At 41.8% G+C, this 13,233-nt stretch overlaps 1 protein-coding gene across 3 annotated transcripts; it reads left to right on the plus strand.

Moving 5' to 3' along the window:
• The first annotated feature begins 5,421 nt into the window (after positions 1 to 5,421).
• On the plus strand, positions 5,422 to 12,672 carry LOC147466005 (homeobox-leucine zipper protein HDG2-like). Of its 3 annotated transcripts, XM_086523281.1 has the most exons (12): positions 5,422 to 6,098; positions 6,749 to 6,963; positions 7,056 to 7,173; positions 8,167 to 8,355; positions 8,837 to 9,283; positions 9,378 to 9,479; positions 9,655 to 9,861; positions 9,953 to 10,127; positions 10,559 to 10,836; positions 11,115 to 11,210; positions 11,328 to 11,407; positions 11,502 to 11,640. In XM_086523281.1, the coding sequence occupies exons 1-11, from the start codon at positions 5,910 to 5,912 to the stop codon at positions 11,400 to 11,402; spliced, it is 2,091 nt and encodes a 696-aa protein (XP_086379407.1). In that variant the 5' UTR covers positions 5,422 to 5,909; the 3' UTR covers positions 11,403 to 11,407; positions 11,502 to 11,640. The 3 variants fall into 3 exon arrangements, with proteins under 3 accessions (XP_086379407.1, XP_086379393.1, XP_086379399.1); XM_086523267.1 differs by lacking the exon at positions 11,328 to 11,407 and having other exon boundaries at positions 5,423 to 6,098; positions 11,502 to 12,672; XM_086523273.1 differs by lacking the exon at positions 11,328 to 11,407 and having other exon boundaries at positions 5,918 to 6,098; positions 6,733 to 6,963; positions 11,502 to 12,672.
• Positions 12,673 to 13,233: the final 561 nt, after the last annotated feature.

Genomic DNA, 13,233 nt, shown 5'->3' on the forward strand with positions numbered 1-13,233 from the left:
GAGTGCGAGGAAGTGTAGAGTTGCTCTTGCATGTGCATCTTCGGGTATTGCAGCTTTGCTTTTGAGTAATGGAAGAACTGCTCATTCTAGGTTTAAGATATCTTTGGAGCTTCACTCTGAAGCAATTTGCAATATAAAGGTAAATAGTCAACTTGCAGAACTTCTAAGGAATGCAGCTTTACTTATATGGGACGAAGCTCCCATGACACATTGCTATGCATTTGAAGCAGCGGACAGACTTTTAAGAGATATTATGCAGCGAGATACTTTGTTTGGTGGAAAAGTCATTTTGCTTGGAGGTGACTTTCTACAAATACTACCTGTTGTACCAAAAGGTAGTCGTACAAACATTGTAAACGCTTTGTTGTGTCATTCTCACATATGGAAATATACGAAGATATCGAGGCTTACTAGAAATATGCATATACTTGATTGCGGTTCAAATTCACTAACAAAGTTTTTCGCGTCGGGTGCCTGATATTGGCAATGGGGTTATGGATGATGGAGGAGACTTAGACAGAGTCAAAATACCTTCACACATGATGCTTCCAGAAAATAGTTTGGCAGATCTTCTAAGCTTTATATATGGATATTTGTGTCATGTGCAATATCATGCAAGTTTTTTTAGAGATCGAGCAATACTTGCTTCGTGGAATAAAGAGGTGAATTTAATCAATGATTATGGATTGCAAAGAATGCATGGAGTTTGAAAAGAGTATCTGAGTGCAGATTCAATTTGTATGTTAGAGGAAAACACAAATTTGTACACAATTAAATATTTGAATAGCTTTACTCTTGGTGGTGGTTTTCCACCTCATGCTTTAGTCTTGAAAGAAAACGCTTCTATCATGTTGCTACAAAATTTGGATCCAAAACGTGGATTATGCAACGGACCAAATTGATATGCAAGCAATTTCATCATAAGGTAATTGAAGCAGAGATAGTTACAGGATTGAATATTAGAGAGAGAGTTTTTCTTCCAAGGATTGACTTTATCATTGGAAACCATCAGGGGCTTCCATTTCAAATGAAGCGTCGTCAGTTCCCAATCAAACTTGCTTTTGGGATGACCATCAACAAAACACAAGGTCAAACACTTGGAATTCTTGGTCTATATCTTGCATCATCGATCTTCTCTCACAGACAATTGTATGTTGCAATGTCACATGTACGAAGTGCAACTTCTACAAGGATTGTTGTCAATACTAAAACACTCAAGCGGAGTGTTACTACGTTCCAAACATCGTATTCAAGGAAGTATTACAACTAGCAAACTCATAACAATAAGTTAAAATTGACATTGTGGCTCTCACTTAAAGTTAGACACACTTGATGTTAAATTTTATTCATATCTCTTAAATTTTTTTCTTCGGACCACGAGCATCGTCAAATTTAAGTTAATATTTGGTTTGTGAGTGACGAGAGGCCAGTCAATGCACAACAGGTGGGGGTTGCTGGAGACCGCACTACACTATGTCGATTGAGGATATTTACTCAAGTTAAAACACAACCCCGTATCTGCAAGATGTATACAACATAGGTCCTTGGACTTATAGAATCCCTAATGTGGTCTCTCGAAGGCTACTTTGAATAACTGTTTTGTATTGTCTTTACTACATTCAAAATATTCAAATAATCTTTGTGAAGTTGTGAAATTTCAAAGTCTTTTGAATTGCTTTCATTCCTCTCTTTCTCTCTTAAATCTTTCACTAAAACAAAAAAAGAAGAACATGATTCTCTACGGCATGATCGTCAAAGTCTTCTTTATTCTATGTCATCTCTGTTCCTCTTAAACTTCTAAATCTTCATTGTTAGAGCAGATAAAGAATGACACGATACATTATGGTTTTGTACACCCTCAATGATGTATCTACTTATATTAGAGGTATGTAAATGTAAAATCTTATCTTCGATACTTACTTTTACCATGAATGAGAACTTTGTGGCCTTTATTTTGTATGTTTACAAGTGTTACATTTTTTTTTAGATCCTACATTGTGGAGGGTTCCTGCACATGCTGAGGATATTGTTCGTATTATTGAGATCCTTTGGTGCGTATAGCTTGAACTTGAATCCATATGACATTAAATGTGTTGTTACTTTTCATGTCTAAATGGTTGGTTGTTATCTTCATTGCAGGCTTCAATATTATTGCAAACATTCTGTCTTGGCATTATATGAAGCACGATATTTTAGAAGTGTTGTAGATTACTATCACATAGAGTTTGATATAGATGATATGTTAATTACTGTATGAGAGTTAGATATGCAACGGCCTCTCAATTGCAACTTTTCGTACGGTCCCTATGGAGTAAATGAATGGATGTTTAGAATCTATTCTTTGGGTGAATCACCTCGACGCCTTGGTCGCAGTGTTCGTCGTGTCGAACTTTGGATCTTGAGAGTTCCAAGTAGAGTGTGTCATAGACTCAACTTCTCTAGATGATCGAACACTTTGATCCATTGTCTATGCATTCTAAGTACCATATTTTTGGCTTTCTAAAAAAAACCCTTAGTGTTGAGTTGGGTTAGGGAGACTTTCATTGTTTTCAGTGCATGATGGAAACTTACCTTTCATTTCACATCTTGACACGTCTTTACTTTTTCTTGCATTCTATTGTTTTAGAATGCTAAAGCGAAGCTTCACCTTACATAATTTTAGTAGATTTTACACACACACATACATATATATGTTTTTTTTTGCATTCTATTGTTTTAAAATGCTAAAGTGAAGCTTCACCTTGCATAATTCTAATAAATTCTATACACACACATATATTAATCAATTCTTTTTATTTCACATTTCATTTCACAACTTCACATGGCTTTACATTTCTTGCATTTTATAGCTTGATTCTAGTCAGTGTTAACATTCAAGAAAGTCTCTTTTATTAAGTGGCTGCTGATCGAGTTTCCTCCTCACATAGAAAAAAACCGGAAATACTAGCAACTTTTTTGAGGTTTGCAGAATTTTTGGACAACTTTCTCATATATTTCATTGGTTTTTCTTCCATTTACCATGGTTTGCAGCTAGCTAGTCTCGATTTTCAATCGGCTCAAGACTAAGCTGAGGCAATCCTTTCCCAAACACTGATACCGGTTTAATTCAACCTAACAATTTTATCACTTTCTTATTGTTTTTGAAAGCCATCGTGACCCTTTCACTTGTTTGCTGGCTTATTGAAGTGGGTTTTTATCTACTACATAGGTTAATGAGAGAGAGAGAGAGAGAGAGAGAGAGAGAGAGAGAGCGAGAGAACTTTGCTAATTGCTAATGTAGGTTAACATGGGTCATGATGTATTGGCTATTCTGCAAATACATTTGAAAGGAACTAATTAATTTGAAAGTTAAGGAAGAGTACATTTGTCAGAAATATGGTACATGGTGTTGGTAGCATCATTGGGTGTGTTCATATGAAAACTGTGGACAATTAAGCATTTCACTATGCAAAGTGTCACAAATATTGAGCGAAATAAAATTGATGAGAGTCCTACAAGAACTACATATGGTTGATATTTATTATGTCAATGCAAAAGATATATCACTATCATAAATCTTATATTTCAGATGAAGAGTTTGAAATTTATCAATTGGGTTTATTGGAGCGATCCTCAACCGTCCAATTATAGAGTAGAATATGAGTCGTTGTAAACAAAAACATTGAGGTTGGTGTAAAGACTTTGACTTAATGAATCTCTTGATACTTTTTGATTAGTAATTGAAGTGTTCGTATTGCGCTTATACTTCTTTAAAGTGTTTTAATTGGCCATGTTGATCATCTCTCTCTCTCTCTCTAATTTTAAGCTTTGAGTACTAATGTTGCCTTTTTTTCTTGCAGCCAATTAAATGGCCCACGAAATATTTTTCCAAGTGTAAAAAATCGTATTATTGATGCCTTTGAAGAAAATTTGTTACTTGCTGAATGGGGATGGCAATGGGCATGGGAAGTGATCGAGAAAAACAACACTGTTTAAGGGTCATATGTAGATGACGAGTTGGACACGATTTACATCAGGTTGCTTGATCCCTATTTCTTTCCCAACATTAGGCTCACGCTCTTAAAGCAAGAGCTTGGGTTGATTCGTCATTACAAGATTTACTTGAGCTGGGTTCAAAAAATAGATTTAAGAGAAGTTTGTAGAGCTCCAGCTCAATATCTTGATCCTGTTGAAATAACACGACTAAGAGTGCATTGCAGATATGTTCCTGAGCCTTTTTGGCAATAATGTAAACTGTTTTTTTTTTTGGTTTGAAATATGTCTCTTTAGTCATTTGCTTTTATGTAATTTCTCTGTGTGTGTGTGTGTGTGTGTGTGTGCAGAAGGGGTTAAAATGTACCGGGAGTAGTCTAAAGGGGCCAAAGACACAAAGTGTCGATCGTGTGTGTGTCATGTAGAGATGTATAAAGATGCACACACACACACAAACACATAGAGGGTGAGGTGGTAAGAGCGAGCGAGGCCTGCCGGTGCGCGAGCTAGTCTCTTGAAAAATGGAGGGGCTATTGCAATGTTAACAAGGCTTCACGAATTCTGTAGGGAAAATCATATTTGCCGTACTTTGGTTCCTTCCCCCCACTACCTCTGATTGCGAATCCGGCCTTAGGTTCAGACTAGGTGGCGGAACAAAAATGGAAAGGGGCGTTGATCCTCCATGGTGAAATTTAATTGATTGGAGTTGAGGCACTCTTTCGTCGGGCCCTCCATTTTTCTTCTGACCCCCCCCCCCCCCCCCCTCCAGAAGAGTTGATGGCCTCTCTCAGCCCCCTTCACTATTTCACTTTCCTCCTCCACACTGGTCACACTAGGCGGCGATAGATTTTCGAATGCTTGTTTCTTCCGCCGGTTCAGTCTGAACCCAGCCTTAGGCCGGGATCACAGTGGGCTGCAGAAGACGCTGAATTTCCCTGCTAGCCAATTAGCAAGCAACCATTTTGATGCCCCGTTCACATAGGGCGGTGGAAGACGCTGATGGGGTAGCCATGTCAAGGCAGAGAAATGCTTTTTCTCTTCCACCCTGCCCAATTTCTCTTCCGAAACCCCCCCCCCCCCGTGAGCACTTCCACCCTGATAAGGGTCCCCTGCAACTTATGAGAAATCGCCATGCGAGCAAAGCACGCCAAGCAGCTACCGCCTTGTGTGAATAGCAGGGCGGTGGAAAACCTATGCTGTGCTCTTTTCCGCTGGAAGTGACGAGCAGCCCATTTTCTTCCACCCTTCCGGGCTGAACCCACCCTTTAGCTGGGAAAATTTGAAACTCACTTGTGATGTGGCCCATGTTTCTAATGACGTGGAATATAAAATAATTATAAAAAGGTTTATTGCAGTATTGTCTTCCTAATTAAAGAATTATCCTTAATTCATTTAACCGGGAAAAAACTCTCATTTCATCGTCTCTCACATCATTCGCTTCCACTCTGCAGCAGTCATTCAATGGGCCTCTTTCCTGCTTCTACCTCCCTCTAGCTCAAACCCCCCTCTCACTTGTGTACTAACCCATCTACTCCACACCCGCTCAGCCTTCCCTCCATAGCCACAATACACAGTTAGCTTAGGGAGAGAGAGACAGAAAGAGAACGGAGTGTTAGAGTTCTTCTTCCTCCTCCCTTACCTTCCTTCTCTTTCTATCTCTCTGGGCCTTGTAGCGAGAGAAGTCAGAGACTGGAGAGTAGGTGCTGACTGCTCAATCTCTCTCTTCGTCTCTATTTCTCTCTCGGGTCTCCTCTCTTCTCAAGCTTTGCTTCTTTCATCCCACAGAGCGGACTCTACACATATAGAAGCTTTGTGAGTGGCAGAAGCATTGCAAGGGCAACGAAACAAACACATTAACATCAAATTCCAGGGCAGAATTGTGCAAGCTGTGAAGGGTTTCTGGCTTTCTTGGTGGACAAGAAGAAGAAGAAGAAGGTATGATGCCCGGAGGGGAAATCATGGCGTTGCAGAGCCACAGCTTCGGACTGGGAGGCTTTGCTGGGTTCGGAAATATGATGCCAGGGGTGATGCTACCCCATAGATATATGGGCCCTCTCTCTTCCATGGCTCAGCTGCCCACCACTGACAATGTCTTCTCCAACATCTCAGGCCTCTCTCTCGCACCAGTAAGCTCTCCCCCCCCCCCCCCCCCCCCCCCCCCCCCCCCCGAAAAGAGAGTAAGTTGCATGGTGGCCTTGCTCCAGAGAAAGGTGCCCGGCATCTCTGGTCTCTCTTACGAATCCCTCATGATGAGCTTCTTGCGATGCTCTTAAGGCAAGTAGCTTTGTAAGAGCTGATTTCATTGTGGCGTTGAGCCAGAGAACGGAGCTCACTAGCAGCCCAAGGTTCTCTTTTGAACTCTCGATGAGCTTCTTGCTATGTTCCCAAATTCAGAAGCTCTTGAAGGGTTTCTTTGCATTGTCTTCTCCAGACTAGCTGCCCACGTTTAAGGTTGTCAAGTTCCAGCACATGTTTTCATGTTCAACTACGTTGATCCTTACCTGCCCTTCTCTCTGCGTTAATGGGCTTGACACGACTTGTGAACTGTTAATCTTTGAGCTTTCCCAGTCATCTATCTACTCAAATTTAGCGTTTCCTGGTTAGCTCCCATGCTGTTAGGTCGTTAAGGAGACCCAGACCTAAGGTGTTTTTTGCGATTCCAGCTGTGGTATCTTCTGATGCTCCGAAACAACTCCTTGTCTCAGCTTATGTTGGTTGCTCACCAAGTAAGTCATTTCTCCATTTCTCCTGAATGTGAAGGTTTTATCAACTGCAGTCTAGTGATGCTGAGGACAAGGCGATTGTCGATGGAAGCCAGATAGAGGAAAGCGACCAGCCAGCTAACAAGCTAAAGGATGATGAGTCAGATAGCAAATCCAGTAGTGAAAATCTGGAGGGGGCCTCCGGCGAGGATAACGAAGGTGGAGAGGCTCGGCCAACCAAGAAACGTTACCATAGACATACGTGCTGGCAGATTCAAGAGATGGAAAGGTTAGGTTTCCTTTACTACTGTTTCCATCTGCTAGGTTGGTGCCATGGTTCATTGTCTCTAATGGTTGAGTATCTTGCATTTCTGGAAGCAGGTTTTTTAAAGAGTGCCCTCATCCAGATGAGAAACAGAGGCAAGAGCTCAGCAGAGAACTTAAGCTTTCACCTAGGCAGATCAAGTTCTGGTTTCAAAACAAGAGGACAAAGCTGAAGGTATTTCAATCCTGAATTAGAGATCGTCCATTAAATGCAACAAAAATTTTGTTTTTGGGAACTCTTATATCAGGCAACAATGGCATGTATCTTCCAAAGTGTAGCACAGTGCTCCCACATTGGCGTCCACAACTGCCTGTATTCCTTGCTCCAACTTAGATAGAGAACGAGAACTGACATGGTGTCAAGCTCCGCTATACCTGCTTTCTTACCTACTAAGAACGTCTAATGAGGCCCTTTGCTCATAGGAAGGTTGACACAAGTGACGAGGGGCCAGTTTACATAAAATGAGGTCTTCTATGGAAAATAATGGTACTGTGAGTCAATGTGGGTCATGAAATTCCTTTGGTAGTTAGCTGCGTTGTTTACTTAACTACCATTCTAGACTATTTCTTAACTAGATGTGAAATTTTGTCTTTCTTATCTTTGTATACTAAGAGTATGGCAAGGTCAGCTGTAAAGATGCTGAACGATTATCATCCCCACTAGTCTCAGTAATCTATGCAAGGGATATTTTCGTGACAGGCTGTCATATTTCCTAGACTGTTTCTAGAAATTATAAATCAGCTCCTTACTTTGGCTGGATTGGATTGATTGCAAGCTTCTCTTCTTCTGCATGGCTTTTCAGAGTTCTAGTCTCGATGTTGGTGAAACTCCAAGCTTGATCCGTGTTAGCATTTCAAACTGCTATTGCGGGCCTTATTTTGTCGTGTTGTACCTGTTGCTGTTATTATCCTTCCTGGTCTGATTTGCATCCCTTATTGTTCGTGTCGTACCTATTACTGTTATCATGATTTGGGGTAGGTCTCAACTCCTCTGTATTCTCAATGTCACTGCAGGTGTAGATATGGATTTATGTTCTCTGTATCGCTAGGAGTTCTTCTGTCTGCCACGTTTAGTTGTACTCATTGAAGTGGAGAACGTAGTCTTGCTATACTATAGTGTTAGTTTTTTTAGGACTTGGCTTACCAGGTGGTTGCACGGCCTGGTTAGGTACATCATGAGCGGCAAGACAATGGTGTGCTACGTGCCGAAAATGAGAAGCTGAAAGTGGAGAACTATGCTCTAAGGGATGCTGTAAGGAATGTTTCCTGCCCAAGCTGTGGAGGTCCTGCTACTCTTGCTGAGATGTCATATGATGAGCAGCAACTCAGGATTGAAAACATGCGTCTACGAGAGGAGGTATGTGCAGTAGTGACTTGTTTCATACATGCTAATGTAGGTACATAGCTGAGCAATCTTTGTTATGCAGCTTTTCCTCTGGTCCAATGAGACTTTGTTTCCTTAGATGCCTCTTATCTTTTAATTTATGATCACTTTTGTTTTTACAGCAGTTTGCTCACCTTTCAAGTAGGAGAGTTTTGGACCACACTAATGAGTTCTTTTGCTGATAGGCTTTCATATGGTTCGATCTTTATTTCGGGATTTGTAGGTGTTGCTCATTTTCTCTCCAGTAACATTCCTTAAACATGGTTCTCTCAAGCACCTTAGTATATCGTACTTGTTCACCTGTGTCAGTTTTTCCTGGTTGAGGTTATGCACTTCAATGGGTTGTGCCTGCTGGTTTATCTTTGTGTTCTTGAGTTGGATTTAGAAGCGTTGTTCTTGAGGTTCTGAAGTGAAGGTCTTTACTTGTTCTGACGGTTATTCTTTTGGTTTCTAGATTGACAGGATTACTGCAATGGCGGCTAAATACATCGGGAGGCAAATGCCACCAATGCCTTTATCAAGTGTTTGTTCGCCAACAGGATCCTCAGGTGCATTGGATGGGTTACATGGGTCTCTACCTGTATTAGTAGGTGGCCCTGAGCTAGGGCCTGTCCCAGATCTGGCAGTGCGCCCATTTGCATTATCTGATGTAGACAAGCCACTCGTGATGGAGCTGGCTGTAGCATCCATGGAGGAGCTCTATCAAGTTGCCCTAGCTGGAGAGCCTCTTTGGGTTGCAGATCCGAGCAGTGGTGTTGAAGTTATACAACATGAAGCCTACCTTCAACGATTTCCACGAGGCATTGGACCTACCCCAGCTGGTTTGAAATCTGAGACGACAAGACATACAGGACTAGTCATTATGAATTCCAGCTCTCTTGTAGAAGCTTTGATGGATGTCGTAAGCCAGCATTTACTTATTTCTTGACTCTGGCATCATTTATTTAGATACATTTTTCAATGCTTATTCTGTGTATTGTATTGTATGCGTCTAGAATCAATGGGCTGAAATGTTTCCATCCATAGTGTCAAGAGTTCAGACCATTGAAGTGCTCTCAACTGGCATTGCGGGAACGTTTGATGGGGCCATTCAACTGGTATTGCCATTTATGCTGATAATTGCCTTCTTCTCACCTTCCGTGCACTACTGCCTCCTCACAATCTTGGCTGTTGTGATCAGGACACTGAACTTCTTGTCAGGAAGAAGATTAACGGTGAATTTTACTCCTGGAGTTGTTTATACTCATTTAATGAAAAAGTTTCTTTTTGCAGATGTATGCAGAGTTTCATGTGCCATCACCTCTTGTGCCTACTCGTGAAAACTACTTCTTACGCTATTCCAAGCGTGTTGAACATCTGTGGGTGGTGGTGGACGTTTCAGTCGACAGCCTGCGTGGCAACCCCCCTCCTTCTCTACTGCGTTGCAGAAGACGCCCATCTGGCTGTGTGATTGAAGAAATGCCAAGTGGTTACTCTAAAGTGAGTGGGCTTGTTTCTTTGTCTGGGAGGGAGGGGAGGATATTTAGGGAATTCTTGGTGGCTTCAGTCTTATATATATCATGGTTTGCAGGTGACTTGGGTAGAACATGTGGAGGCAGACCCTCAAGGTGTGAATAGCCTTTATCAAACATATGTAGATAATGGGATGGCCTTTGGAGCTGTGCGATGGTTATGCACTCTGCAGAGGCAATGTGAGAGGGTGGCAACTGTTCTTGCTAACAACATGCCTTCCAGAGATTTGACTGGTAAAGCATACACGAATGTTTGCGAAAATGCTGTCATGTACCATGTGATGTGATGTTTCTGTAACCAGCGTACTTCGGTGATTTGCTACAACTCTCTTGACATGCACATTTGTACATACACGAACCCATGGTTGTGCTAATGCCCTCGTACGTGCACATTGGATAGAGTCACTCATGTATGCATGATACACAACACATCAGATATTTGCCTCTGTGCTGTCACTAATAGTAATGCGGCAATTTATTTATCTTATGCGATGGTGCTCTGTGTGACTTTGTCCTGGATATATATATGCTGGCTTATCATGTACTCTTGGATTTGCTCACTTCAGAGTGTACTAACAACCAACAGTCTTCTCCTGACTGGCTTCTTTCTTGATGAATTCTCCTTTTCTGGTTACTAAATTGAAGTTGCCACTTGCATGTTTTAGTGTTTCCCAACCCTGAAGGCAGAAGAAGTATGCTTAAGCTTGCAGAAAGGATGACCAACAGCTTCTGTGGGGGAGTGAGTGCATCAACAGCACACACATGGGTGACCCTGGCAGGAAGTGGCGGTGCAGCTGATGACGTCCGAGTTCTTATTCGAAAAAGTGTCGATGACCCTGGTAGACCTCCTGGCATTGTCTTAAGTGCTGCCACGTCTCTCTGGCTGCCTCTTCCTCCCTCCAAAGTGTTCAGCTTTCTCCGCGACGAGCGCTACAGAACAGAGGTACCTTCGATGCACTCTCAGCCTCTCATTTAAACACAAGATTGAAGATATTTGCATGAATATCTCTGTTTTTCTAGCAATAAAACATCTGATGAAGGTATTCGTAGTCTCCTTTGTTGCCAGAAACGATTTTCTTAGCAGATTTTGTATTGTAAATCTTTTTGGGCAAGTACTCTGATATTACTTTCTTCATGATTGTGGCTTGATTGACTGTCACCGGTGTCTTAGTTATTGTGAAAGTTTTGTAATTGATTTGAACTTGCTTTTGAATTGTGCAGTGGGATATCCTCTCCAATTCTGCTGTTGTGGAAGAGGTCTTCCATGTGGCGAAGGGACAAGATTCTGGCAACTGTGTTTCTCTGCTTCGTATGAATGTAAGGTCCCTCTTATGTCGTTCAACAGAGGAAATCTAAAAGCTTACATTGCTGAAAGAACTGAGGCTCTAGCTCTGTCTCATTTAGGGCCTACTAATACATGAGTTGCATTGACAGCTTTGTTATTGGGGATCATGCCCTAGGCTTTATCATGCTTCCGAAAAGTCAAGAAGATGTGCCTTTTTTCTCTAGTGAATGTACGCGTCAGCATTTAGCTCTGCATTCTAAAACAGGGCTGATGTGCTGCTCTCTTCCGAGGTGGAAGATTTATAATTTTTTGTTCTTTTGCAGCCCATAGATGCAAGCCAAAGCAACATGTTGATCCTGCAAGAATGCTGTACCGATGAGTCGTGTTCTCTGGTTGTTTATGCCCCTGTAGATATAACGGCTATGAGCACAGTTTTGAAGGGTGGTGAACCTGATACTGTTGCACTTTTACCTTCGGGGTTTGCTATCCTCCCTGATGGCACCCACAACAGGTCCTCCCTCAGCATGGTTGGGACAACGCCTTCAAAAGAAATGGCAACAGGAGGCTCTTTGCTTACAGTAACTTTCCAGATTCTTGTGAATCATGTGCCTACTGCAAGGCTCTCTCTCAACTCTGTGGCTACAGTGAACAAACTCATTTCCAACACTGTAGTTTGTATCAAGGACTCACTTTCCAAATTGCCCGCTGACAACTTGGCATGAGTACTCGGGTTCATGGAACTGCTCCCTCATCTTGGACGTGCACCAGCCTGAGATTTGGATCATCTTACCTTGAGTAGAATTCCTCAAGGAGCTGCTCCAACTTCTCGACTGCAGCCTATCAAGATGGGGATCAGTTTGCCATGAACTTGCAACAGATTCTCTTCTAATCTATGCGAGCTAAAGCTTAAGATAGATAACCTTTAGTGTAGACCGTCGTTTTTTGGGCCTCAGCTAAGCGGGACATCATTCATTCCTCTGCCTAAAGCTGAGGGGCTATCAACATTTTTAAGACAGTATCTCAGTATTGAGAAAGGGTGTTGATTTCTTCATCAGCTTTTGAGGATGCAGGAGTGAAGATAAAAGAGGAAGTTGTTTTGATCCAACAAGGTGAAGAGCCTGTTAGGATTTCGTTGAGGGTAGGTAGGTCAGCAGTGACTTTGTAATAGATGTCTAGCTTAAGAAAGGAAGCAAAAACAGTCAAGAACGCACCATAACTCGCAATCCGTCCTGTGGTGAACTTTTGATTTGAATAGATGGCAATATGGGGATCATGTCTACTGATAATCATGGTTAACAAGCATTTAAACCTTGATTATCATGAGTTTTGATCCTTATCGCTATCAAGAATCACCATTGTATGGAAGTGGTTCGGGCATTGACTTTTTTCGGGAGGCCTTTCTATCCGTTCTCGATTTATCATGTGCAGCTTGTCAGCAAATGTTATGTACAACGAACATTTCTAATGAACGCTAACTCATTGTCCTTTCTTTCATGCAATGTCTAATGCTAAACGGGTGTTGATGTTGTTGTATTAAGTCCATGAACGTAAATGCTATCCTTGTCAAAGGCTAAGCATCAATTCTTGCATCTATATGCATTAGTGTTCACGTGGTGATCTGGTTGATCGTTTTGCTGTGGCTATGGCTATGCATGTCTTGGTATTTGCAAATTTTTCTCATGGCTGCAGTGTACCATGAAGTCACTGAAGCTGATCCTTGTGAGTACATTATTGGAGCATGAAACTTATCACTACCAAAGCAGCCAGTTTGTGTCGCAGGCTTTCTATCTTTGCTTCCGCATTGGCTGGACATTTGAGTCCATATTAATGTGTGGAGGAATCAGAGGGGGGAAGCCAACTTGTGTTGCTATCCGTTAAGGAACATTTATTATGAGGTCAAGAGGAAAGATCTCATATAGACTCCTCCTTCAGAAGTCTGTTTGTGTGTGTGCGTGTGTGAGGGAGAGCTTTAACATGTCTCTTGCACAGCTTTCGGCGGTTGGGTCGCTCAAAAGCAACTTTGAAGTCTAAAAAATGGAACAATGCATTGCCATG

The sequence above is a fragment of the Adiantum capillus-veneris genome, chromosome 1 (assembly GCF_014529385.1).
Source record: "Adiantum capillus-veneris isolate H3 chromosome 1, ASM1452938v2, whole genome shotgun sequence".
Lineage (NCBI taxonomy): Eukaryota > Viridiplantae > Streptophyta > Polypodiopsida > Polypodiales > Pteridaceae > Adiantum > Adiantum capillus-veneris.